The 26,391-nt window shown below is 39.2% G+C and overlaps 1 protein-coding gene across 3 annotated transcripts in view; it reads right to left on the reverse strand.

Moving 5' to 3' along the window:
* The window catches only part of GABRA4 (gamma-aminobutyric acid type A receptor alpha4 subunit), a 68,855-nt gene that overhangs the window by 41,389 nt on the left and 1,075 nt on the right, over positions 1-26,391 (reverse strand). For 2 of the 3 annotated variants that reach the window (XM_012808086.1, XM_003794586.2), the window contains exons 3-7: positions 10,905-10,972; positions 9,783-10,003; positions 9,538-9,620; positions 6,828-6,971; positions 3,113-3,265 (exon numbers count right to left, since the gene is read on the reverse strand). In XM_012808086.1, the coding sequence (XP_012663540.1) occupies positions 3,113-3,265; positions 6,828-6,971; positions 9,538-9,620; positions 9,783-10,003; positions 10,905-10,972 (669 nt within the window). The remainder of the gene's footprint in view (positions 1-3,112; positions 3,266-6,827; positions 6,972-9,537; positions 9,621-9,782; positions 10,004-10,904; positions 10,973-26,391) is intronic. The other variant, XM_012808087.1, reaches the window with a different exon arrangement.

Consider the following 26,391-nt stretch of genomic DNA (forward strand, 5'->3'; position numbering starts at 1 on the left):
TAGTGCCAGGCACACCATAAATACACAGGAAATAAAAAGTCATGTTTCCAGTTCCTCACCAATCCATTTCCTCTGAATTCCACTCTTCTTCTAAATCTTCAATGCTTAGAATATGAAAATTATAGAAGCCATACAGCACATGCACTAAGACCACTTAAAAACACATTCCACAAACTATGCAGGGAAAGAAATTTGAACATTTAGTCATATTCCATTTTCAAAAATTGTTGTGATATTTTTAACATTAGCCTCAAGATAGATTATACAATGAATTTATTCCGTAGAATATATAAATACCTATACATCTATTAAAATGCAACATTGTGAATTTATTGGACATCATTTCAGAAAGAGATCTTAGAATATCTAGGCCTTCATTTTGAATCTCAGAAAAGTGGCACCATTCCCATGCTGGTTGAGAGGTATGAATAAACCGTAAAACAACTTTGAAAAAAAAATAGCTACAACATTCGAAATTTTGATCAAAATTTTCTTTTTGTTCATAACAATTTAAATTTGATAGACTATTAAAAATTCAAAAATTTTCTACAGCGTCCTTAGATATGTAAGCAGTATTTTCCCACTAATGTTGTATAAATTGTGCTGAAAGTAGTTAGAATTGAAATATGAACATTGAAGTCTGGGTACAGAGGGTTTGATGTGATAACCAAAAGGATACGCAAACCTAAATAAAAGCAACTTAGAATCCCTATGTTCCCTTGAACATTTTTTGTTTTTTTTCTTTTTTGGTGATAGAATGATTTTCTTGAAGATAAATAGTGTCTTCATCTTCTATTAATGTCAAATAAGCAGAATGCTAATGAAATTATTGATTCATAAATCCAAAAATTACTTTCCAATTATTAAGGAAAGATAGATCACCACATTCTTGACTTAAATGATACTGGGGGCACCAACACAAAAAAAGTACTGGATAGTGGCGACCTTCCATCTCTCATTCATTGTTTTGAATCAGCTTGATTCCAAAATTGAGGGACTACCACTGACCCTCCTGCTACTCTGTGAGCGTTGGCAAAATTAGAAAAGTAACTGACATAAACAATTGGTTAAGTGTTAAAAAGCTGCCGCCTCTCCAGGCATCACCAAGTTCTCTCTGCCTAGAGTTCAAATTCAAAGAAAGCACTAATGTGACAGACGCGTATTTATTACACCTGGTTAGGAGGAAGACTTGTTTATATAAAGACCATTGGAAGAGCGAACAGAAACCCACCCGTCAGGGTAAGAATGCATACTTCCTCTGCACCTAGGAAGACAGTGCATGTGTCATATATGGCTTAGCCGGCATCTATCTGAAAACATTTCAAAGCCATAATTTTTTTTGACACATCCAAGTAGTGATGCCAGGACCTGCATTTAGAATGTTGAATATGCACCATATTGGCTGGCCCAGAAGCTGGGAGGGATGTGTAAGAGGAGGCTAAGACGGTACACAAGAGTGAATTTTTGGCTGGCCACTCTTAGAAAATGAAATAGCAATGATTTAGACATGCCAGCTGGCATTTACTTGTGTTTAATGTTTTACTATACTGGAATAATTAGAAAACTTAGAAGCATACAGCTTTGAGATGGAAGGTCTTTGGAGAGAATTGAGCACACATTGCTCTTCATATTCACACGGATGTTATTTGGTTTTGTTTTCTCATGGTCTCTAGTCACATCTCTGACTCAGCAAATTCTCTCCTTGCAAGTGAAGAGAAAAAGGAGAGTTAGATGTAAATCCTCACATGTCTGCATGGAAATGTATTATCATTTGGATTAACAGTTTTATGGCTGAAGAAAACAAATAGCAGACTGGGGCTTAAACCTCAACTTGTTGGCGTCCAAAGCTTACATTTGTTGTTTTCTCTTTTCCGTTTTCACACTTATATTTAATAGCTAAAATCTATTCAATGCGTTCAATGGTTCTTTCATTGAACCCCCATAACTCTATGAAGTGGTCGTATCCTGACAACCACTCACTGCCTTTCTGATACCAGTCTCTTTTTCTAGCACTAACCAACTCTGTGAGTTTCTCCAGTATGAGTCCAAATCTTCTTGGGTGAACCTAAGATTAGAGGGAGACCCGTTGCCTAGGGAGGTATTTCAGTTTCACTGAAGACACGAAGACACCCTAATCGTCAGTTCTTGAAAATGACGAGGAGTTAGAATGAAACGCTTCCACCTTCCCCAGTTCCTTCTCACCAGCATCCCTTCAGCTGTTGTGTGATAAGAAATCTAACACCATGACTATGATCCTACCAGAGAGAAAAGCAAAGGGAACTTGACACCTCCTGCGAGGACTCTCCCACCATTCCAAAGCAATTCTAATCATCTTTCTTTTTATCATACCACTGAATGCTTTTGTCACTCACAGAAAACAGAGAAAGAATTAAATACTCATTTCTGTAATTACAACTAATTTTTCCATTTAAAAGCATGACTGACATGCAAAAGGCTTATTAACAAGGATGAAAATTTTAAACTCATATATTCTGAACTTCCTATGATTCCAAACACACTACAGTATAGAGTGTTTCCTTTTTACGAGAAGCCACTGTAAAAACAAACAAAAAAAATGTTGTCTCAAGAAAACAGCATATAGATAGATGAGCTTATACACTAAGCACATAATGCCTCCAAATTCAGTGCATTTAAGCCCCTTGCATTTTGTTCCTCTTCATTAAAAGTTAAATTATTCTGAGGCTTTCATATTCATTCAGCCATGATTGTTATTTATTTTAAGCTGCCAGTGCATTTCATTTTAACACCTAGATATAATTTTAATTCAATTACACAGTATTACACCAGGAGCCTAAGAATATCTTCAAAAGTGAAATTCAACCCAGAGTTATACTTGGTTTTCGCCTGCTTGGATCCTAACAGGGGAAGTCTGATGCTTGGCCCCAGAAAAAAGGATGGGCAGCCCATATCTCCCCAAGCCTTCCTACTTCATATACGCTAAATAAAATCAAAAGTCTATATGATTCTTTCTTCCATACAGTCTTGTATTGTAGTATTTAATATTTTCTTAGAAATATCTAAAGGCTATTCTCCCGAATCGTGATGAAAACGTAACGTGAACAAAAACACTCAAGAAATGACTGGGAATTACCAAATACAGTCCTAGCTGGAACTGATTCTTTATTTATCCAGAAGGAAACTTGAGAAAGAATCACTGTCATGATGCAGGGGATGTAGGTCTGAATCATAAAGTAACCCATCTTCCGTCGGAGGTGGAAGTAAACCGTCATCACAATATATTCACCTGCCAAAAACACAGAAGGGAACTACGTTACTGGCACTGCAGACACTTACTCAATGGCTTTATAATGACATTTCAGTCTACCAAATATTATTCTAAGCAAAGGAATCATCTTCTCAGCATAGGAACGCAAAACTCAGGAAGTATGTGGTCTCCTAACTAGGGAGAAAACAGTCTTGAACATTATTACACAGAAAAGAACTTTTGTTTTCCATGTTGTGATTAAGCAATTTAACAAACTGGGTTGTAACTTTTTTTTTTTTTTGAGACAGAGTCTCAAGCTGTTGCCGTGGGTAGAGTGCTTGTGGCGTCACAGCTCACAGCAACCTCAAACTCTTGGGCTTAAGTGGTCCTCTTGCCTCAGCCTCCCAAGTAGCTGGGACTACAGGTGCCTGCCACAATGCCAGGCTATTTTTGGTTATAGTTGTCATTGCTGTTTGGCAAGCCCAGGCCGGATTCAAACCTGCCAGCTCCAGTGTATGTGGCTGGCACCTTAGCTGCTTGAGCTACAGAGGCCGAGCCTGGGCTGTACCTTATAAAAAATTCTTGCAGTGCTTTCTATTTTGACGGTTTAATATTGGTAAAGCCATTAGCCTTCATTTTCAGCCATTTTCAAAAGCAGAATTTAGAACTAAAGTTTATGGAAAACCACTAAAAACTTGGAAGTACATACATATACACATATACATGAAATTATAATGTTTAATTTTGGAAAGAAATAAATATACAAATTATAAAAATTACTCATATATATTTCATACATGCACACACACAAGTTTAGATAGAGTCTGCCTTTATTTCAGAAAGGAGCTGTATTTCTAAATGTGCTCTATGTGAAGAAAAATACAAATAGACACGTATAAAACAGAAGCATATGTAATGGCCCAGAGTTCAAGCATATTTTGTTAGCATTTAGACAAAAACCTAGAAAGCTAATAAGTGTAACAAAACATAAGATTTCTGGTAGCTGTTAATAAATATTTTTACCATTCTATCTGAAAAGAACAAATTAAGAAAGTGATTTAGGAAACAGTAACCTTATTCACAAACTGTGAAGCAAGGTTCAGAAACCTCACATCCTCCCAGATGTGTTTTAAACCCCACTTACAGACTGGAGAATGAAATGTCTTTAAAAATATATATATTTTTTTCTGGACAGCTGAGAGTCAGAGTTCGCTGTCAGAAAGCTACTGGAGAGTTGCATTATTGATGTGAAGAGGGTTTTCTCAAAATGATGACAGTCATGGCAGGTATTATAAAGACAGAAGTCACAGAACTTTAGAAAAAGGGATCACAGCCATTAATTTCATGGCAAAGACGGAATGAATGGATATAAACAAAGCAGTTTTAATGGAGAAGAAGGTAAACTACATTCCCTTAATTTTTTTTTTACAAAAGATCATACATTAATTTTATTTCTCCATAATAAATTTCCTTTATTTTATTTATTTTTAATATTTTAAACATACAAATCCATACATACGTTCAATGTATACAACTTGATCAGTTCATGGATAAGTATACGTCTCTGCAGCCATCACCACAATCTATGCCATCAACCTATCCATCACCTCCAAATGTTTTCTCCCACCTTCTTATTTACTGCTTTTGTGATAATTTTGCAAATTTTTAAGTATATGATACAGTACACAGGCACCACACTGTACAGTAGATTTTGAAGTCTTATTCATCTTGAACAACCAAAATTTAGTGCCCTTGACTAGTACCTTCCTATGTCCACTGTCCCCATACAGCCCCTGACTACCACCATTTCACATTCCACTTCTGAGTGTGGCTGTTTTAGAATCATCATCCTTCAAATCATTGTTTATCAAATTTTCCTTAAAACAAAACAACAAAAAATCCTTCGCCATCTCTCAGCTTTTTTCCGCATCTTGCAACTACCCCTATTCTAGTGATACAATTTAAGCATTCTGATTTGGCTTTCCACACCTTTTAGGAACATGGACTCAGAAGTAAGAATGTTGATGTTTAAATTCTGGTTTTGCCATTTATTAGCTGTGTGACTCAGGCAAGTTACTTAAATACATTCTATTTAAATCTTTGTGAAATGAATATCGTAACAGTGTCCACTGCATGGACATTGAGAGAATTCAATGAGTAAACAAGTGAAAAGAATTTAGAATGCTGCCTGTCAAGTGGTAACCGCTGAATTAATTTTAACTATTGCCATGGTCTCAATGTTTGTGGTCCCCCCAAATTCATATGTTGAAAACTAGTAACATTAGTTTATTGAACTAGTGAAATGTAGGCGGTAGAATTTGGGAGATGATTCTATCACAATGGAAAGTGGAGCCCTCATGAATGGGATTAGAGTCCCCATGAGAGAATCCCTCTTGCCCCTGAGTGTTCTCACATGAGGACACAGTGAAAAGGTACTATTCTATGAACCAGGAAATGAGTCTTCACCCAACACTGAGTCTAATGGTACCTCGATCTTGGACTTCCCAGCCTCCAGAACTGTGAGAAATAAATTTCTGTGGTTCATAAGCTGCTCAGTTTATGGTATTTTCTTATAGAAGCCCAAACAGACTAAGACAATTATCAAATAACATTTTTTTCTGGTGATATGGGTATATAAGGAATGGTTTAAGAATAAGTAATAGACAGCCAATGTTTATCATTAAATAGGATGATAACTAAATCCTATGGTTATTTCTATTTGCCTTATAAAAGCAAATACAAGCCAAGAATTATCAACAATAACCATCTACCTACCTACTTGTTGGACAACTTTAATGCATAACTCTTAACATACTGTTAAAATTAATTTTTATTTTTTGTTTTTTAAATTACTTTTTAGATATTGATTTACTTTGGAAAAAAGCAGGAAGACAGCACCATAAAATTAGACAAAATTAAAAAAATATTCTTGGAAAGCACTACAAAAATAAGATCAAACTTTTTGACTCATAATTTGGTTGAAAATAGTTTTAACATATTTTGTTACTGACTTTTCATCTCAAAATAAGGAAACCAACTCACTGTTCATATCTTACCAAGTCAGAATTTATTTTAAACTAAAATAATATTACATGGCTGGGTGCAGAGGCTCACACCTATACTCCTAGCACTCTGGGAGGCCAAAGTAGGTAGATTGCTTGAGCTCATGAGTTCAAGACCAGCCTGAGCAAGAGCGAGATCCCTTCTCTACTAAAAATAGAAAAATTAGCTGGGCATGCTGGTGGGTGCCTAAAGTCCCAACTACTAGGGAGGCTGAAGCAAGAGGATCTCGAGCCCAAGAGACTGAGGTTGCTGTGAGTTATGATAACACAATAGCACTCTACCCAGGGTAACAGAATGAGATTATGACGACACAATAGCACTCTACCCAGGGTAACAGAATGAGATTCTTTATAAATAAACTAATTAAATAATATAAATACAAATAAAGAACTTGTGAGCTATGATTTATACATCAAATCTATTACTGGAAAATTTTTGTTGTTCCCTGAAAACAATAGATTTTTCAGTGAAAAAGTTAGGACTAAACTCCATTGCTAATGCCAGGCAGCCTACTGACTTTAATCATTAATCATCTCACCCGTAATCGATTTGATAGTTTCACTTGATACGGTTTGCCCAATCAAGTCATACTGAACTAAGCTGGAAGACTCCTTTGGAACTTCAACTGATTTCTCAGGACCTTTTGTCCAGGTATAGATCATCTCACTCTTCGGATATGCATCTGAATGAGAGCACAGAATGTGGTTAGAGGCTGTTTTCCCTTTTCACCCACGCGGGTGGTCAACATTTAAGACGGAATAAATGCAAACAATCAGTGTCCACCATGATGGAGTCGACCATGTTTAGGATTTAGAAACTGTAGAAATTAAATAGTCTTGCAACTCAATGGGATTTATTGCTTTTACACCAAAGATTGGGGGAGGAGAGACTAAAACCTCAGCCTTAGAAACGCTACCCATGCGTCAGTGCACTTGGCTGTTTCCAGGCAAACGGGATAAGCTGCTGAAAAGCAGGCATATTAAACCCCCACAGTGATACTGCTGAACTCCTAATTCTTTCATTTCTAACTCACTTCCAGTGCTTGGCCAATACTAACTTCTGCCCTAATGCAGCTCTGCTATTTAGAAATGTACCAAATGCTGCCTGTAATAAAAACAAACACATGCTATTGTTGGGAGGGCTCTCCAGGGGTCACCCAGACTCTGGTCCAAGGCTATCGCCACTCTATTTGGGAAACCCATCCTACAGTGACCACTACTCCACCGTTTGTAAAGCTTTCTGGGGAATATAATTATACAACCAGTTCCACTACCTTTAAACTCTTACAGTCAGGACATTTCCCTGCCATCACAACAAATCCCTCCTACTGGCAATTTAAGCCTATTTTCTATTATTGGGCATTCAGTGCAAATGGAGACCAGCTGCTTGCCTACCAGTCTACCCAGAACAGACAGCTTGGCTGATTCACATCTAAGTTCAAAACAACCAAAATAAATTGTATGCCCCCAACCCCAACTCTCCCCTCACCCCGCAAACCTTCCTAAAATGGCGAGATCACAATAGGTCTTTGATGGAACTAAGTCTACAGAAGGAGTTGATATCTAAGGAACACACTGGGAAGGTGGGTGTCACTTAGCATCATACAATTGCAAGTCAGTATTTGTCTCCAGAAATATATTCACACTTCATCAGATCCTTAAAGCCCCATGCGTGCTATGTTTTTAACTATGCTATTTCTGACAAGGTATCTCTCTCTTGGCTATACTACCTTGCTGGAATAGCCGTCTTCTTTCCTGGTTCTCTCATTTCTCTGAATTATAAACTGAGTTATATGGTGCTTTTTCTCTTTACAAAGCATTTAAGAATCCTTGCTTGCTGAGTATGATGTGTCTCTCTTTAATTTTCAATCTGAAAGCATCAGCTTCCAAGGTGTGATGTCGTTAAGCTATACAAGCCCTGATTAAACACCAACTCTGTTCAGTCTCCTAGAAGAATATTTTCCATCAGAACTGGAGGGAAGTAGGGGGTGGAAAGGACTTTCTCTAGATAAGAACTATCTCAGTGAAATTTAAACGATTACAGCACAAATGGATTTTAATTCTGGCCCCAATGAGATCACCCTTTGATGTATTTCTTCTGGGTTTTTCTTTTTCTTTTTCCTTCTTTCATTAAAACATTGGTCAGGGAACAAATGGCTCTCTCTGGCTTCCAGTGAGCCCACTGAATATTGTGATTACAAGGGGTTATAAAAAGAATGGTGACTGCCGAATCTCATTAAGCGAAGCAGTGAGCAATGAGAGCAGCAGGCAGCAGTTTCACAATCAGTGAGACTAAGACTCTGAGGCAATAGTACAAGCCAGCATCTATTTTGGGTAGATTCTGATTGAATTCAAAATATGAGGAAGGCCTTAGAAAGGCAAACACATTTGCTGCCATCTCTGAGGAGGGAGCTTGAGGAAAGAAAGCTTACATTCTCTCTTATCCATTCATTTCATCCTCGGGCCTTCAACTCTACACATTTCCCAAAATTCATCTATAGTCTCAAGCTTTCTCCTCTGGTACCATCCCAGTCTAACCCTCCTGGCTTGTATTAAAACAATAACCTTCAACTCTTCTACTCTAGCCTCTCTCCAAGCCTTTCGCGACAGAAAAGGTAGGGCAAAATTGTAAGATGTTAATTAAAAAAAAAAAAAAAAATACCCTTTTGAGAAAGCTTCCTTCGTGCGATCTATAGGACACTACATATCTCAGATCGTGTCTCCTACCATGCTTTTATCGTTTTAGCCATTTTTATGCCAACAGTGCTACTTTTGTTATTTTAACCTATGCCCTGGACTTTCTTTGGAATTCTTCCAAGCCTGCTATGAATGACTCTGCTTGCAACAGAAACTGATAAATTATATATACACAAATATCTACATATATATATACACACACACATATATTTATGTGCGTATGTATACAGGTTTTGTACTTTCTATGTCACGCAAATAACATGTAGAGTTCAGAGGTCCCTAAATTTCACCAATGATTATCAACCAATTAATTATGACTAAAACTATCTAGACTATCTGTATAAAAAGGCTTTTTTGTGTGTGGGGGGGAAGAGGGTTGTTTTTATCTCTTTACTTTAAATTATAAGTCCATAAACATTCTCCTAAAACTCAAACTCTGAACAGTTTTTGTCATAGACAACAATTTAAATGTTGGACTAGGAAAAAGTCATGTATGAATATCAGGTTTGATGACGTGATCATGAATTTTAACAACATTTGATCATAACTTACAACTCCCAAATTTCAAAGGGCACGCATGGCCATCCATGGGGAAATCCACCAATCTCATGGGACACTCCGCATTTATGGTGAGTCTATGATGAAAAATGCAATTAAATAAAACCGACCTTTACTTAATAATAATTTTATAGATTCTAAAATGGAAGGGAAGGAGGGAGGGAGGTACGGAAGGAGGAAGAGAGCAAAGGAAGAAAGGAAAAAAGGATTAAAATGGAAGAAGAAAAGTACCCAGTTACCTCATTGTGTATAAAATCGTGCCATTTCTCATAATTCTGAACAGCTTATTTGGAGCCGTCATATTATGGGAAACGGATTTCTTTCCATTCCTGAAGAAAGTATCTGGGGTCCACACTTTTGTTACCATCATATTGTTCAATCTTAAAATTTCAATGGGGCCATCATACTTGAGTCTTTTGTCAATCCATGTCTGTCTGAAGAACACATCCATTGTGTATTCCTGTGCAAATTAGTTGGAGATACGTTAAATCACAAATGACAACTCATCATGAGCAAGCAGAAAAATGCATTTTTATGAATCTATCTCCCCACTCATAAAAAAAGACCACCCTAAATAAAATTCATAGGATCAGAAATGATCTTAAATTAGAGGAGCAAAGACATTCTCAGCAATGAGAGCGTTTATGTCCCTCTGGACACCTCGCCTTCTACATTCCTAAGAGAAATAAATTACCACACATATTGATCATTTAAGAATAAACAACTGCAATTTAATAAAACTGCCAGCACCAGGTAATTGCAATTGTGTTTAACTTGTAACCAGACAGAAAAAAGCAAATTAATGTGTAACACATATTATTGCACGATTATTCATAAAATTGTAGGCTTTTTAAAAAGACAGAGTAAAATTTGGAAAAGACAAATTTTCTTTCCATAAAATTTATTAAAATAAGACAAATAACCCAAGAGTTTCAAACTGCTAGGAGCTTGGGGTCAAGGAATAAAGTTGTTTCTCTGTCATGCAAAGTAAATATATTTAATATAAGATAGCACAGATGAAGAGATTCTTTCTGTGAATCATAATTTCTAATTTTCTCCTCCTCAGTAGTTTCCCAAGGTTAAAAACAAAAATTAAAAACCCACCCACAGGTTGTACTATGGGGACCAGTAATAGAAATGTTCTTCTCTGTTCAAACTGATACCAAATCAACAAATGCTCACATAGGAAGGCTGAAATAAAAATTCAATATCTTACTCTTTAAATATACCTTTAAGTTTAATTGGGCCATTCTTTGGCATTATCGAGTTATGTGATTGACATTGAAATAAGTCTCACATGCTGTCTTTCTACATGTTTTCTTCGAACCTCAAAGGGGAGATTTAATTTTGCAAACACCTACCATTTCAACATCAGAAACAGGTCCAAAGCTGGTGACATAGATGTCAGTTTTCACTTCTGTAACAGGACCTAGTAGGTATGAAGTAAGAAAGCGTGAAAAAATAATTACCAATCTTACAAGCTATGAGGGTTTGAGAATTAAAGGGTCAAGACAGATACAACGTATTATGTTTTTACACGCACCTTAAGTTTTCAATGGAGATAATGAATCTCTACAGAAAAAAATGTAGACAAAGGAACAATAAAACCAGACAATGATGTTGACTTACAGGCAAAAAGAAGCCTCATCGCTCACCAGAAACCTCGTTTCTCAAAGACACACCACCCCGAGGCACTGTGACAATAGGCAATGCAGGGGCACTAAACTTTTTAATCTCTGCAATTTTTTTATAATCCATCACCTGACGGGCCTATACAAAGTGAGCTATTACAAAGACGAAACATGGCCACTGGAAAACCACAATGTCTGTAAGGAATTTGTCTTCGGAGAGTTGAAGATGCTGGTAAATAACTTTTAAAAATGATTCATGTCAAACCAACTGGTGGTAATTGAGATCAAAGACAAACTCCCCTGAAGTCACACTTCTTCGAGCTCGGTGGCTAGCATGGTAGCTAGTGACACCGACACCTATCGGCTGTATGATTTGGACGAGTTATTTAACTCAGCGGCAACCACGCCTATCAGATAAGATTTCGATAGAGAGCCAATTAAATTTTTGCTGAAATAAGCACTCTGGGAGGCCAAGGAGAGTGGATCACCTGAACTCATGAGTTTGAGCCCAAACTGAGCAAGAGTGAGACCTCATCTCTAAAAATAGCCAGGTGTTGCTGCAGACGCCTATAGTCCCAGCTACTTGGGAGGCTGAGACGAGAGAATTGCTTGAGCCCAAGAGTTTAAGGTTGCTGTGTGCTGCGATACCACAGCACTCTACTGAGGGTGACAAAGTGAGACTCTGTCTCAAAAAATAAATAAATACATAATTTGCTAAAGTAAGATACTCAAAACTCTCTCTGTTAGGGAGCAATAATTATTGTAGTTTCATTAGGAATAAAATGTTATATTATCTAGTATAAGTACTATCATTAATGCACACTTCTAGAAGCCTGGACAAGTGATTTGCATATATTATCTCAGTTAGTACTCATTAAAATCTCTTTCTATGAGGACAAGTGATTTGGCCAAGATCATACAAACCGGATATTAGAAGCAAATTTGAACTCCTGAATTCCTCTCCGCTTGTGTTAACCCCAATAAGTATTAAACACTTACTTCATCTGCATTTCCTTCTGCTTCTGATGATGGCCAGTAATTAGATTCTTTCCAGTGTCTACATAAGACTAGTTTAGAAAAGAAGTACGAGGATCTGAAAGGCGGGAGCACAAGGACAACATGCCTGACAATGGTTTATCACAAAGGAACACAGTCTGGGCTGAATACAATCCTAGAGGAATTCAGGAGTTCAAGTTTGCTTCTAACATCCAGCCTGTGTGATCTTGGCCAACTCACATGTATGCATAGAAAGAGATTTTAATGAACATTAACTGAGTTAAAATATATAAATCACTTGTACTAATTTCTAGAACATAATGTGTTCATTAATGATAGTAGTTATCACTATAGATAACATATCATTTTATTACTAATAAAACTACAAAAAATATTACTTCCTTGCTCATCAGTTCCTTGAACAATGGTTTATAGTCCCCCCGTGTGAGCTAGATACTTTCATAGCTGGAAAGAACAACGTCTGCTATTAAGATAAAACAATCTTTCATGGATATTCATTGGATAATTGGATTTACGCCAAAAGAGATAAAGCACAGTTGTTATCACTTAATGACCTAGTGCTACAGGTATCCTCAAACAAATGAATCAGGATATTTCTTACTTAAAGACTGAAGACAGAGCCATGTAAAGAAAAAATAGCTTGAGGGAGAATGAGAAAATTCTTTATTGAATATGCTTCCTAAGGAAAACCTGGCCTTTGGCAGTACAGTAAGAGCAAAAAAATCGAGATAAGGCTGATCTATCATGAGTTTTAATTTTGAAAAAACTACATCTTTAGAAAGCAGAAACATTAATTAAATTTTTATTTGAAGGAGAAATTGGAAACAATAATAGCATGGTAGGATATGCGCATTCAAGCTAAGTTTTTATAGAAACAGTTAGGTAATGCAGGGAGCAAGTAATGCGTGTCGAACCCTGGAAGATGAACATTTCACTTAAATAGCTCCAAGAGAGGAGAATTCACCATGCTAGTTTCTTAAGAACAATTGCAAAAATATTACAAAGCAGAAACACTATGTCATTGCAAGTCAGGGCAGGGGGAGATAAGTGATTGAGAACAACTAAGGTGGATTATGTCTAGACAACTGGACTATTTCACAAACTCTTTGCGAAATCAAAAGTGACTTTGAAGATCAGTTTAGTTCAGTTCTCACATCAGAATCACCTGGAAGGCTTGTTAAAGCACAATTTGCTGGACCCCACGCTCAGATTTCTTGAGTTAGTATTAGTCATAAGGTATGGGGCCAATTTGCATTTCTAAGGAATTCCTAGGTAAAACTGTTCACTTCAGTTGACAATGTTCATTTGTTTCTCAGAATAGGACTTATAACACTGTCCTATGAAATATAAATACCACAGGTATTCCAAGAGAATGGAAGTTTAGGAGAGGGGGGAATTAGTCCAATGGCATTTTCCTTTATGAATTTATGTTAAGGAGTGGAAATATGCCAATTCTGATAATGATTCCATGACAATAATAAGAATTTTCAGCTTCTTACATAACATGATACTTTCTCGGTAATTCTTGAAAATGTTTCATGTTCAGAATTATAACCTCAGTGTTTGTGCTATTATTCAGTATCTGCCTTATGTTATCCCATGGATCTCTGAGATTGAGTAAGATTCTATTAATAAAAGCATGTGATTAATTTCACTGGAACACTCTTTCAATAAACACTCACTGAGTGAGCACCGGTTGTGTGCCAGGTTCCAAGCTAGGCCTGACAGCAGCGTGGTAAACAGTTTCCAGCCTCAGCAGTTAACATGCCATTGGGTCATTCAGAATGCTATCATTTCTGTGAAAACATGGTTGGTAAGAAAGTGAGGGACTGGGAAGGCTACTCGAGATTTGTGGTCAGAGCTGCTTCCTGAAAGCAATGAGTTTTAAACTGAAATTTAAAGAGTGCTCACTTTGTGAAGCATTGGAAGAGGTGAAGAACTGGATTCCAGACAGAAAGAACAGAACTGAATGGGGAAACAGTCAGAGGCAGGAAAAAGGCTTATCATATTCAAAGATGTGAAAAGTGGCCAGTGGGGCTAATGCAAGGCAAAAAAGAAAGAGAATGATAAGAAATCAAAGCTAAAAAAAAACAGGATGAAAACTAGGGTACAGCGGACAAAACACCTACCCCTGAGTTCATACTCTCAAAAGCCGCATTTTTTAAGAAACATATTTTGAAAGCAGGATCTTACAGAGGTAATTGAGTTAAAACAGATCAGTGGAGTGGGCCCTCCTCCTAACAGGGATCCTTGTAAGAAGAGACCAGGACACAGACACTCATACAGGGAAGACCAGGGGAAGACGGAGAGGAGACGGCCATTCACAGACCAAGGACAGAGGGCTCGGAAGAAACTAAACCTGCTGACACTTTGATGCCTCCAGAACTGTGAAGAAATAAATGCTTTGTGATGAAACCACCCAGTACGTGGTGCTTTGCTGGGCAGCCTTGCCGGTGAACACAGAGGTCAAGGTGAACTGTGTTCCCTGTGTGTGTTCCCTGATGTTTCATCTAGTTCTGCCTTTGCTTGTGGACCATGGGAAGAAGTTTGAATTGTATCCCAGAATCATTGAGAGGCCACTGGGGGGTTGAAGTAAGAGAATTATGTGATTGATTTATACACATTTTGCAAAACCATTCTGGCATTTAAATGGACAATGAATTACAGGGAGACAGGAATAGGCACAAAGTTCCCATAAGCAGCTGCCACACTAGTCCACTTGGGAGATGAGGCTAAGGCCCGAACTAGGGATGTGGCAGTGGGGAAGCAGAGGGGGCAGGGAAAGAAGCATGTTTATTTATAACTGCTAAGAAGGGACAGGTATTTTCTTTTCTTTTTTTTTTCTTTCAGACAGAGTGTCACTATGTCGCCCTCGGTAGAGCACTGTGGTGTCACAGCTCACAGCAACCTCAAACTCTTGGGCTCAAGCAATTCTCTTGCCTCAGCCTCCTAAGTAGCTGGGACTACAGGCGCCCTTCACAATGTATTTTTGGTTGTAGTTATTATTGTTTGGCGGATCTGGGCCAGGTTTGAACTCACCAGCCCCGGTGATGTGGCCAGTATCCTAGCCACTGAGCTACAGGCACTGAGCCAGGGAGACAGGTATTTTCCAAGAACAATAACCACATGTATAATAATTACTGTTTATTGCAGGACTATTATGTGCCAAGCAGGCTACCATGTTCTTCCCAAGTGCTATTTTATTTAAGGGACGCAATTTCCCCCAAAGGTGTCATTATGATTTAACCACTGAGCTCCCAGAATATCAATACTGTATCCCAGAACCAGAATTCTAAGCCTCTTGTGTTGATCTCCAAAGTCTGTTCTAGCTTTACTACACCATATTATATCATAAAATCCTTCCCAAAGTGCAATAGAATTTTATCTCTAGTATGTAACATGCTATACCCGTGGGAAAGAAATCCTCAGGACCCTGACAAAAGTCAGGGAGGCAGGTGGCAAACAAAGGCAGGATGCAAAGAGCCACCCCTTCCTGTGCTCCTGCAAATCAGAGTACAGCCATCCTGGGAGGACAGCATCCTGGGAGGACAGCATCCTGCGAGGACAGCTCGGGACAGAAAGCAGGTCACAGACCACACGGAAGGGTCACAGCAACCCCTCTCCACCCTCCTGAATGCCAGGAAGTATCAGAATCTCCTTCTGTGGTCCTGGCTGGCACTAGAGATAGAGCCTTTGTGGGAGGCAATGATTCTAAAATCAGTCTCAGACACAGCATCATCCACCCTGCAGCAAAGAAGACTTCCCTCACCTTTCACAACCCCTCCCCCATTCCAACTACACTAATAAAAGTCCATGGAAACAGTGGGAGGGGGGCTGACTTCTGGTCAGACTCCATCCTGCTCCTTTAAAATAAAGCCTCCCCTTCATTCGGGGACTGGCCTCCCCTCTTTTTTGCAGACCCTGGCCAAACTTGATCCCTCAACTTCTCAATACCTATATCTCTAATTTTGTTCACCAGTAGTTTCTTACATATATTCCTGTAGCACTTTTATGCTTTTAATTTTTGCTCTTATTACAACCTGCCTGAGTCTTTTTACCTTTAATGGTAAGGTCAAAACCTTCCTTAACTCTTTGTGACGTTCCAAACTAGCCCAGTGCTTTGAACAACCAGGTGCTGAATAACTATGTGTTTCATTATGTTCCAAATATCATCTCAATGGCGATAAAAAAAACTCCTCAAAAGGAACAAAATACTGTGATTTATTTGCTACCTCACTTAAGCTAAAAATATCTCTCAATTACATGAGAAACTTATATTTGTATCCTCTCCCAGAACCAATCCCATGCTTTAAATGTAAAAGGTTTCTGACAAATCGTTTGTCAATGAACAATGGTCACTATGCAATTAAGAACAAATCTTAGAGATGCTTCCTCTAATACTACTGTTTACAACGTTCAAATGAACCTTACCAAGGGCATAATTACATAGAAACCAGATAATTTTGAGCTTACCTCTTCCTACAATTTTATATACATTTGTGTGACATCAAAGACATCTTTTATTTTAAAATTCTACTTCTTCAGTAATAGCGAAATGATTTTTAATCCCCCAAATATGATGATATCCTTTAAGGCCAACAAGAAGATTTTCAACAGTCTTTGAAAGAAGGAAACAAGACCGGCAGGATCAAATTCAGGGAAACACCCCCATTTAATCAATGAATCTAACTTTCTGGGAAAGTGGAAAACAAGGAACAGTCTATCAGATCATTTTCTGCTGTGACTTTAACCATGTAGACCTGGTTAAAGGGTGGTATCACTTTTTAATTTCACCTCCAATAATGTTCAATTTGCTGTCACACGAGAAAGACTAAAGCTGTTTTTCTGATCTTAAAACTAGTCAATCCAAGTCTCTACCTTGTCTCCTCAGATATGAAGTTAAGGAAATATTTCTAATTTCCCAGCCACCTACAGCATGCATCCACCTACCTCTTACAAAACACTAGTGCTGTATCTCCAGAAAGGAAGAGATTTAAAGTACTTAAGAGGTACACCAAAAACAGCAAGAAATCTGAGTGAAATATATAAAGAAATCTCTAATTTTGCTTGTTATTTACAAAATATTTAAATACTAGACTTCCTGAATATTAAACAAAGACAACATGTTTATCTATTGATATCACTGAGAAAGCAGAATACAGATTAGAGTTCTAGAAGCTTCTTTAGTTTAGAAGATATCAACAATTAGTTATTCATTAACATCTGTATTACATACAGATTCCTATAGTACATACAACTTCCATCAATCCTAGTTTACTTTGTACATAATTAAAGCACCAAATCAATAAGGAAAGCACCAGCCATAATAGATTCTGAGCAAAAGACGCAAACAAGAAATTCACAGAAAGAAAATTCTTATAGTCAATGAGGATTTAGAAAGATGCTCACCTACATTAGAACATAAAAAAACATAATGTCAAATGATTTCCCCATAAAATACCATTTTGAGATATACCATTTATATACATTAGCTCTACCTACATATCTATCTATCTATGCAAAATACATCTTCCTGGTGTTAAAGAGGGTACGTGCATCCTGAATCTCATGTTCATTATAAATTTTAAGTGAGACTTTGATTTTGTAAACTCACCATGAAAAAATACTTTGGCGTTATCTTGTCAAGTTGAACTCCTACTTACACTAGGATCCAGAAAAATTCGTTCCTTGATATATATGCAAAAAAAAAAAAAAAAAAAACCCTTGCACATTTACAGCAGAAAATTTGGGCCAGGATATTCACAGCACCACAATCTTGGAAACAAGCAAAAAGCCTACTGCCAACAGAGCAGATGAATAAGCTGGTTCCTATGCGATGGGAATATCACGGAATAGTCCAAATGAATGATCTATAGCAGTACGCAACAATTAGTGTAAACCTTGGCACTACGGAATTAAGTCAATAAAAGCATCAAAATAGTATATAGAACAGGTTCAAAACAATTACATACTTTGAATAGACTTTAAAAAACAAAGGTGGCCTAAAATATCATCGAAAGAAAAGCTAAGAAATGATTTTTAAGGAATTCAGAATGGTGGTTAATTTGGGTGAGGCCGACAAGGTTAGGATGGAGAAGACCACAGAGCTGAATACAAGTTGTCAAAGTCCTGTCCTTTCTACTGGCTGATGGTTTAACTGGTGTGCTTATTATATTTTAATAAACAAATGGATAAATATAGAAAAAGAAGGTTATGCTTGGGGCAATAATGAGATTCATAGACCTGACTGTTAATCCCGAATTCCATTCTGTCTGCCTGAGGTTTATTGGAATAAACACACTTCAAAAGCCTGGAGTCGAAAGCTGTGATGGTTAATGATAGAGAAAGGCAAAGTGATGGCCTTTCTCATCCAAGAGTAATCTAACAACCCAGGGAAGTATCACATAAATGTCCACAAATTTGCTAAAATCTTATGCTCTAGATTTTACAGTGCCTATTTCAGGAAACACCAAATACATTTTGGACATCCTTACCCTAAAGAATATGGAACTGTATGATAGTACCAGTACATTTTCTTGTGTGTGTGTGTGTGGGGGGGGACCAAGAGCATAAGAAAATAAATTTGTGTTTTCAGATACCATTGTCTCTTGTTTTATTAAGGGACTCTTTCCTTCATTTATCTCTTCCTTCCACTCTCCTATTGTTTTCCTCTATTAGATTATTCCCAATAGTAGACAAACCTTATATAGTCTCATCTTTTAAAAAAATGTGAAGTTCCCTCTTCTCTTCCCTTTTGTATTTAAACTTCTGAAAAGAAAATACACACACTGCCTCTAATTCTCCTTCCTATTCACACCGGCATCTATTCTAAGCGGGTTTCGCAACCAGGATGCCCTCTTGTCAAGACTGCCAGTTTTGTTTTTTTGTTTTTTCCTATCTGTAGCATTGTTCTCATGAACTTGAAAAGTAATTTTATTTCTCTCATTTTTTTTTTGAGACATTCTCACGTTGTCACCCTCAATTAAGTGCGGTGGCGTCATAGCTCACAGCAACCTCAAACTCTTGGGCTCAAGCGATCCTCTTGCCTCAGTCTCCCAAGTAGCTGGGACCATGGGCTCCCACCACAACACCCAACTATTTTTAGAAACCAGGTCTCAATCTGGCTCAAGCTGGTCTCAAACCCATGAGTTCAATCCATCCACCTTCCTCTGCCTCCCAGAGTGCTAGGATTGCAGGCGTGAGCCACTGCGCCTAGCCCCTATTTCTCCCATTTTTAAACAAACTTTTTTGTTTTGATTTCCCTCTGTCTACTTGCACCATCCCATTTCTGCACTTCCTTGTAGAAATGCTAAAAAATAAAAAATAAAATAACCTTCTCCCATTGTCTCCTGCACGTACCCAATCAGAGTTTCATACCCACCATGCTAGCAAAACACTACTATTTTTGTCAAAGTCACTGAAGGCACACACAGGGCTAAATCTAGTTCTCTGATTTAACTTCTTGTCTTTGTTGATCTGTCAGAAACATCTGACATAATTAATCAATCCCTCCTCATCTTTGCAATACTTTTTTTTCCCCTCTTAATATACCTTATACTCTACTTGCACGTGCTTCCTTGGTTTTTCTGCTACTTCAGTCTTTATGGGACAGGGATTTTTCCCACTCTCGTCCCATTTCTTAATATTAGAGACATCAGAGCTTAATATTTATACCTCTTTTCTACCACTTTTAATCCCCTGGAGTCTCTATAGTCTTAAGGTTTTAAATCTCATGTATATCCATATCCCTGTCATCCTGAATTCCAGCCTCATCCCCACTTTGTATCCAATCGACATCGCCAACACACGTGCACCACCCTCCCATACAAGTTGTTTCTCCAGGCCTCAACTCTGCTTCTTCCACAGTCTTGACGCTTGATTTTTCTAGGTGTTCAAGTCAAAACCTTCAGAGTCAGCCCTGACACCTCCCTCTCTGTCACACCCCACATTTTAGCTGTCATCCATCGACTTTGACTTCAAACTAGAGCCGGAAGCCAGTCATTTCTTATACATTTACAAACTCCACTGCCACCAGCTTGGTCAAGTTGTCCATCATCTCTTGCCTTTTGGAAAATCTCTCTGCCTGTTCTCACAGCAGCCAAGGTGTGTCTTTTAAAATGAATCAGCTGAGATCTTGCTTCTGCCAAAATCTTTCCAATCGCTTCTGATTTGCCTCTAGGTAAAGGCAAAGTCCTTACCAGCCTACCTAAAGCTTTACAAAACTGTGTCCTCTGATCACACTGACCCCTCCTTACACCTGTCATCACAGCAAGCCTTTCTTCAGCCCTGACAAACTTCACTGCAGGGACAATGACTTCCCTGCTCAACATGTTCGCACTGAAAGTTCCTTCTCACCAGAAGACTCTACCCCAAATGTGGCTGATTCTCTTACCCGCTTGTGATAAGTGTTCAGAAGTCTCCTTCTCAACGAAGTCTTCCCTAAGTACCCCGGTGAAAAGTGCGACTCCCTCCCTGCTTCACCCTGTAGCCATTAACTGACATCTGGCACACTCTCCAGTCTACTTATCTCTGTGGTTTATTTTCTGTCTCTTTTACTAAAGTTTGAGCTCATGAGGGCAGAAAATTGTGCAGTCCTCCATCACTTGAAATAATAATACCCTCGCTCAGTTTCTCAAAATCATTTTTAGTTTTTCCCGTTTTCTCTTGACCACCACCATCAAGTCCATCACCGATGCTTCGCCAAAGCTTCTGCCTTGGTGTCCTTGCTTCCAAGGCAGCAACCAAATGAGGCTGATTACAGTCTAAGTCACACCCTGTCATTCTCTCCACTTAGAAAACGCCAGTGGCTGCCAGGTCCACTTTGAGAAGAATCTAAGCTCCTTGCTAGGATCCCCACTGGCTCGCGTGGGCCTGGCCTCTGCCTACCATCCCAACCTATTCTGTGACATTCTTCCTCCCTCTTTCTGGCTCCAGGCACACTGGACTCCTTTCACTGTCCACATCACACTAATCTACGTCTGTTAGCTGCCTTCAGACCTTTTCACTGGCTTTGCTGGTTCTGCCTGAGAATAACTTTTCTTTTACCCTTTCTAAGCCTGGCACCCTGAAGTTCAAGCTTAGAAGATTTCTTTGTACCCTAAATCTCTAATAGAACTCCTCACCAAACATTTTCTCTGTCTTAGCATGCTACATTGTCCACAGCATTTTCATTTAATTATTTTGTTTTTGTTTCTTTGTTACTTTTATCTCTCTACTGTAATGTCTATGAGGGCCAATGTCAGATCAGAATTATAGCTTTACAAACTAATATTGTTCCTGACACACAGTAGCCTCTCTCTCTCTCTTTTTTTTCTTTTTTCCCACAGTTTTTGGCCGGGGCTGGGTTTGAACTCACCACCTCCGGCATATGGAGCCAGCCCCCTACTCCTTTGAGCCACAGGGGCCGCCCACATAGTAGTCTCTTGACACACGTAGGTTTAACAAATGAATGATGAATAAATGGGAGAAATCCGAAGGGAAGGAAGCTTTACCTCTGTATTGCCCCATGTGCTTGAAATACTCTTTTCATTTATATATTTTTCAAAGTATATCCTCTGTTGACATTCAATTAATAAAAATAGCAAATGATTTATCAATTTAATTTGAGATACAGATCTTTCAGAAATAGCACAAGGACAATTTAATTTGTGTAGGGAAAATATTTCAAGTTAGGACAAATGTATATAATAATCCATCTTTCCTTCACCATTTTAAAATACTATTAATAGTTTAGACTAAAAGTCTTCATTTCATTGCTTTCAGGAAATGCAGTCTTGGTTATTTTAAACCAACTTTTCTTAGTAACAAGGAGATATGCGGCCAGACAATTAAGTTCACAAATTCATCCTAGAAGAAGTGCAACATATCTAATTGCTGAATACTGGGGTCACTACAAAAGTTTTGAGACAGACTTTGTTATCACTCATTATTTCATTTCCAAGAAACACAGTTGACAGTGTCTCTTGTGATTTAACTGTGCAAGTTTCAGCTCGTTCAGTTTATCCGTGTTGCTGAGAGGGCTTCATTTGTCTCCGTGCAGATTTTAAGTTTCTCTATCTTGGTGTATCTCAAAACTTTCACAATGGCTCCTATATCACTATGGTCACCTTTGAAGTACTCCCCTTGGGGGACTGTGCAATCCATGCCAGTGCCTAGTCCACCCTTCAAAGCACTTTTTCTGAGATGGGCTTGAGAATTTAATTGTCACATTTCCATGATGACAGCTCTAATGCCTATTCCAGGAAAAGAGCACCAGAATGGCTCTGGAGGGTGGATGGGGCACTGGCGTCAGTGCACGTCTTCCCAAGGGGCGTACTTTGAAGGGGCCTGGAGTGATATTCAGCAGTGAGGTACATAGCACTTTTTCTAGGATGAGTTCTCAAACATAATTGTCTGCCCTCATATATTCAGAAAAATTTGACTCTTGATACACAGGACAACGCAAGAAAGCCTCAGCAATGGTCACAACAACCGGCGACCTGCCTGAAGGTTTAAAGCTTGGGCTGTGAGTTGTGACCTACCAGTTACTAGCTGCCAACAATCCTGGACGATTCACTGTAACTATTCCCAGCTCCTTCTCTAACAGAGGGATGATGCCTGCCCTGCTTATCTCTTTGCATTTTTGTGATAATCTTAATAAATAATGTAATGTGATAAAGTTTTCAAAACTCTAGAGGACTCCATTAATGTGGAGCTCTGTTAGTGAACGACCGTACAGAATTGACTCTCATGCTTCACTCTCATTTTAGAGAGGTTATGAGGATGATTCAAGGCAACCGCCTATCTTGGGACTATTTATTGTTCCAGATCATGTGCCTCAAAAGACTGACATGCAGTGAAGGCTGTGTCACCTTCATGGAAGGTGGGTAAAGCCAGCCTTCTAGACCACCTCCCGGGGCTGCGTCCCCTTCATGGAAGGTGGGTAAAGCCAGCCTTCTAGACCACCTCCCGGGGCTGTGTCCCCTTCATGGGAGGTGGGTAAAGCCAGCCTTCTAGACCACCTCCCGGGGCTGCGTCACCTTCATGGAAGGTGGGTAAAGCCAGCCTTCTAGACCACCTCCAGAGGGTCAGTCCAGACCTTAGCTATGCATTTTTAAGAAGGCATATTACTACCGAAAGTGGATAAGCCCAAGGGGAAATTATTATCTAGCTCCTCTGTGGAAGGGGTTACTTGTGTGCCTCTCTTAAGCAGGTGGCAGCTACTTCAGGATGACAACAACTGCTTCGTCAGACACAGAAAGAGCTACGTCAGTCCCTTCAGAAGTCCCAGCACAGCTTCTCCCACCAGGCCTCCTTCTCTCTCTTCTCACCATGTCCCCTTTTCTCCTCCAACAGGAGAATGTAGAAGACAAGGGAGAAGAGATCCTGGAGGGATGAAAAAAGAGAGAACCATTTCAGTTCCTTTTATTTCCCTATCACAAGCTGTGCTGCTGAGTTAAAAATATGTAATTTAGTTTCCAAATCTATTTCAACCCCTGCCTGGCCTACTGAGCAATCACAAACCATCCAATTTCAATTCAAATCTTTGCGTTTAGCTTTATTTTAAATGGAACACAGCTACGTTGTATAAACAGATATAAAGTAAACGCTCCTCAAAGAGCAGACGACGTAGGATTAAAGGAACCAGGAAGTAAATCCATATTTAGAGTGTGCTGGTCAAAGGCTGGATTATTTTCATTTTATTTTGAAAATGCCAAACTTTCTACTTGGGATGTGATACTGAAGGCGCAAACGTGGGGCATCTAAAAGGCTGTGTTAACAACGGGTTTTTCTCATTACTGTCAATGGTGCACGTTTACAACTGTACGTAAACAGATAACACATTTGCTGCAGGTGGGAATGACTACTCCTCTGCCACATTTGGAATACGCCACATTTATAGAGAATGACCCACTTCTAAACAATGAATCACCTCTCCACAAATATTTATGAGCAGAGAAAAAACAACAACCACCACCACATTATGCTCTATGGTACATGCTTGAACAATTAGTCTACTCCTAACACTATATGTAAATTTAATTCAACCCTTTCCCAAGATAGCATAAAAGTAGCTCCAGGTAGGTACACAGATCACATGACGCTGACAAGTAAGATGATAAGTGAGGCCCTTGAAACATCCAGTAGTATTGCAGCTCACCAAAGCTCAGAAGTAGCTTACATAGGTTGTTTCCACTTATTGTCTCATCTATGTAATGTTTGAGAACGAGGAGACAGTAAAGGGTATCTATCCACAATGCATCCCTTCATCCTTTTGAGTCATACCTTGCATTTTAACCATCAATAATATTTTAACTCACAACATTTAATAATCAAACCATAGAGTTTCAGTTATAAATTTTCACTTTCATTTATGTTGGGGTATATCGACTCTCTAATGAATATTTAAACTCCATGCGATCTGATACTTCTGTTATTTTTTTTTCTTCACTTGAAATGTCAAGTTTAAAACCTTTATGGGCAGATTAAATCCTCTTGTATTGATATAACACCGTCTTAAATGGTACCACATCATCTGAAACATTCTCCATGAGACGATTTTGGATCTAAAGTTATAATTTCCCAGTCATTTAGGAAAGATCATGCATTGACAAGTGATTCATTTCTGTAATGAAATCTCTTTTCGGATTTGCATGAAGGCAAAAGCAGAGCAGCAACCTATCCCAGGAGAGGAACGTGAGAAGAGCAGGAGAGAGTCGCACCCTCCTCACCCATCTGTAGCCCTGTCAACATACAAGCATTGACTTAATACCCTCAAAGGCTTCCCATAACCTTCTCGGTATAATCCAGGGAATACAGAACAGTTCTGGAATTCAGAAGCCCCGATCCCAGCCTGCTGTAGACGTGCTATGACATGCCATGTGCCCCTACACAAATCGCTGTCCCTCTGAGTCCTCAGTGTCCTCCCTGTTAAATGAGACCAGCAAGACTAGACAGACTCCCAGGACTCATCTAGCTTTACGCCACCCAACTCTATTTTATCTCTAGTGATTCTCTTGAACCTGGACCCACACTCCTCCTTCCTCCTGTCTACGCTTGTCCTGCTTCCCACTCTGGCTCTCTCCACTCCCCCAACCTCTCACCTTCTTAATCCCCTCAGGGGAAGCATAAAGTTCCTCTGTGCTTCTACTGTTATTCAAAACCCATCACTTAGTATCTGACACCATCCCATCTGTCTTTTAAACACATAACCCACCCTGGGTTCACATCCTCCTCCTGCCTCTTACTCACTGTGAACTTGGACCAATTACTCAACTTCCCAACTGCCAATTCCTTCCTTGTAAGATGGAGTTACACGGCTGTCTTTTGGGGTTGTAGTAAGGGTTAACCAGAATAATGCCTGTAACACGCCTGGGAAGTATGGACGTTTAATTAAATAAATATAATATTAGTCGCTATTATTGTGACTACCACCACTAGAATATAAGTTCTTTGAAAATAAAATCTTTGCCTTGTTCAACTCATTCGCTGAAGGGAAACTAGCCCGTGTGTTGAAAAGAAGAGAACCATTGAGGTCGGATGTGAACCCGTCCTGAATGGGACTCCAGCAAGTCTTCACCAGATTGGACTGTTTGAGGCTCAGAATTGTATCTTAAGATTTCTGTGACCCTAGTGGCCAGCACAGAGCTTGCCACATAGATTTGCGTATTCAAAAGAAACATGAATATGAAAAAGCACCACAGAACTGTGTGTGTGTGTGTGCTCCACTAAGCCCTGTGTAACTATTTGGTTGAAGAAGCAAACTGCACATCTAAGACTCTGAAGTCTTAGGAGGGCAAATGCCACCTCCCCTAGAGCGGTCAACCCGCCCTGGGAGAGAAAGGGAAGGAGGGCCGGGTTCTCGGACAGAGCAGGCAGCTCCGTGCCCCAGATTCCTGTCCTAGGTAGAACACCGGCCTAGGTTTTGGCAGAGAAACTGACACGTGGGAGGACAGGGGACTTTGGTTCAGCTGCCTCCAGAGCAACCTGCTCGGAGGGAAGCGGCCAGGTTCAGGGAAACTCCATCCTCGGGCTCAGCGAAGCCAAACAACTGAGCCCTGAGTTCCCATTTTTGACTCTTCCTCTCCAGCCTCCCCCACCCAACAGTCAGGTCCCGGGAGGTAATTAGTGTGGGGGAGAGGCAAGCTTCTGAGGGGGCAGGGAGATGGGAAAGTACGGGTGGGGGCGGTCTCCTTGTCATAGGTCTCACCAAGAAGGGGGG

The sequence above is a fragment of the Otolemur garnettii genome, unplaced genomic scaffold (assembly GCF_000181295.1).
Source record: "Otolemur garnettii isolate 467f Iridium unplaced genomic scaffold, OtoGar3 scaffold00083, whole genome shotgun sequence".
Classification (NCBI taxonomy): Eukaryota; Metazoa; Chordata; class Mammalia; order Primates; family Galagidae; genus Otolemur; species Otolemur garnettii.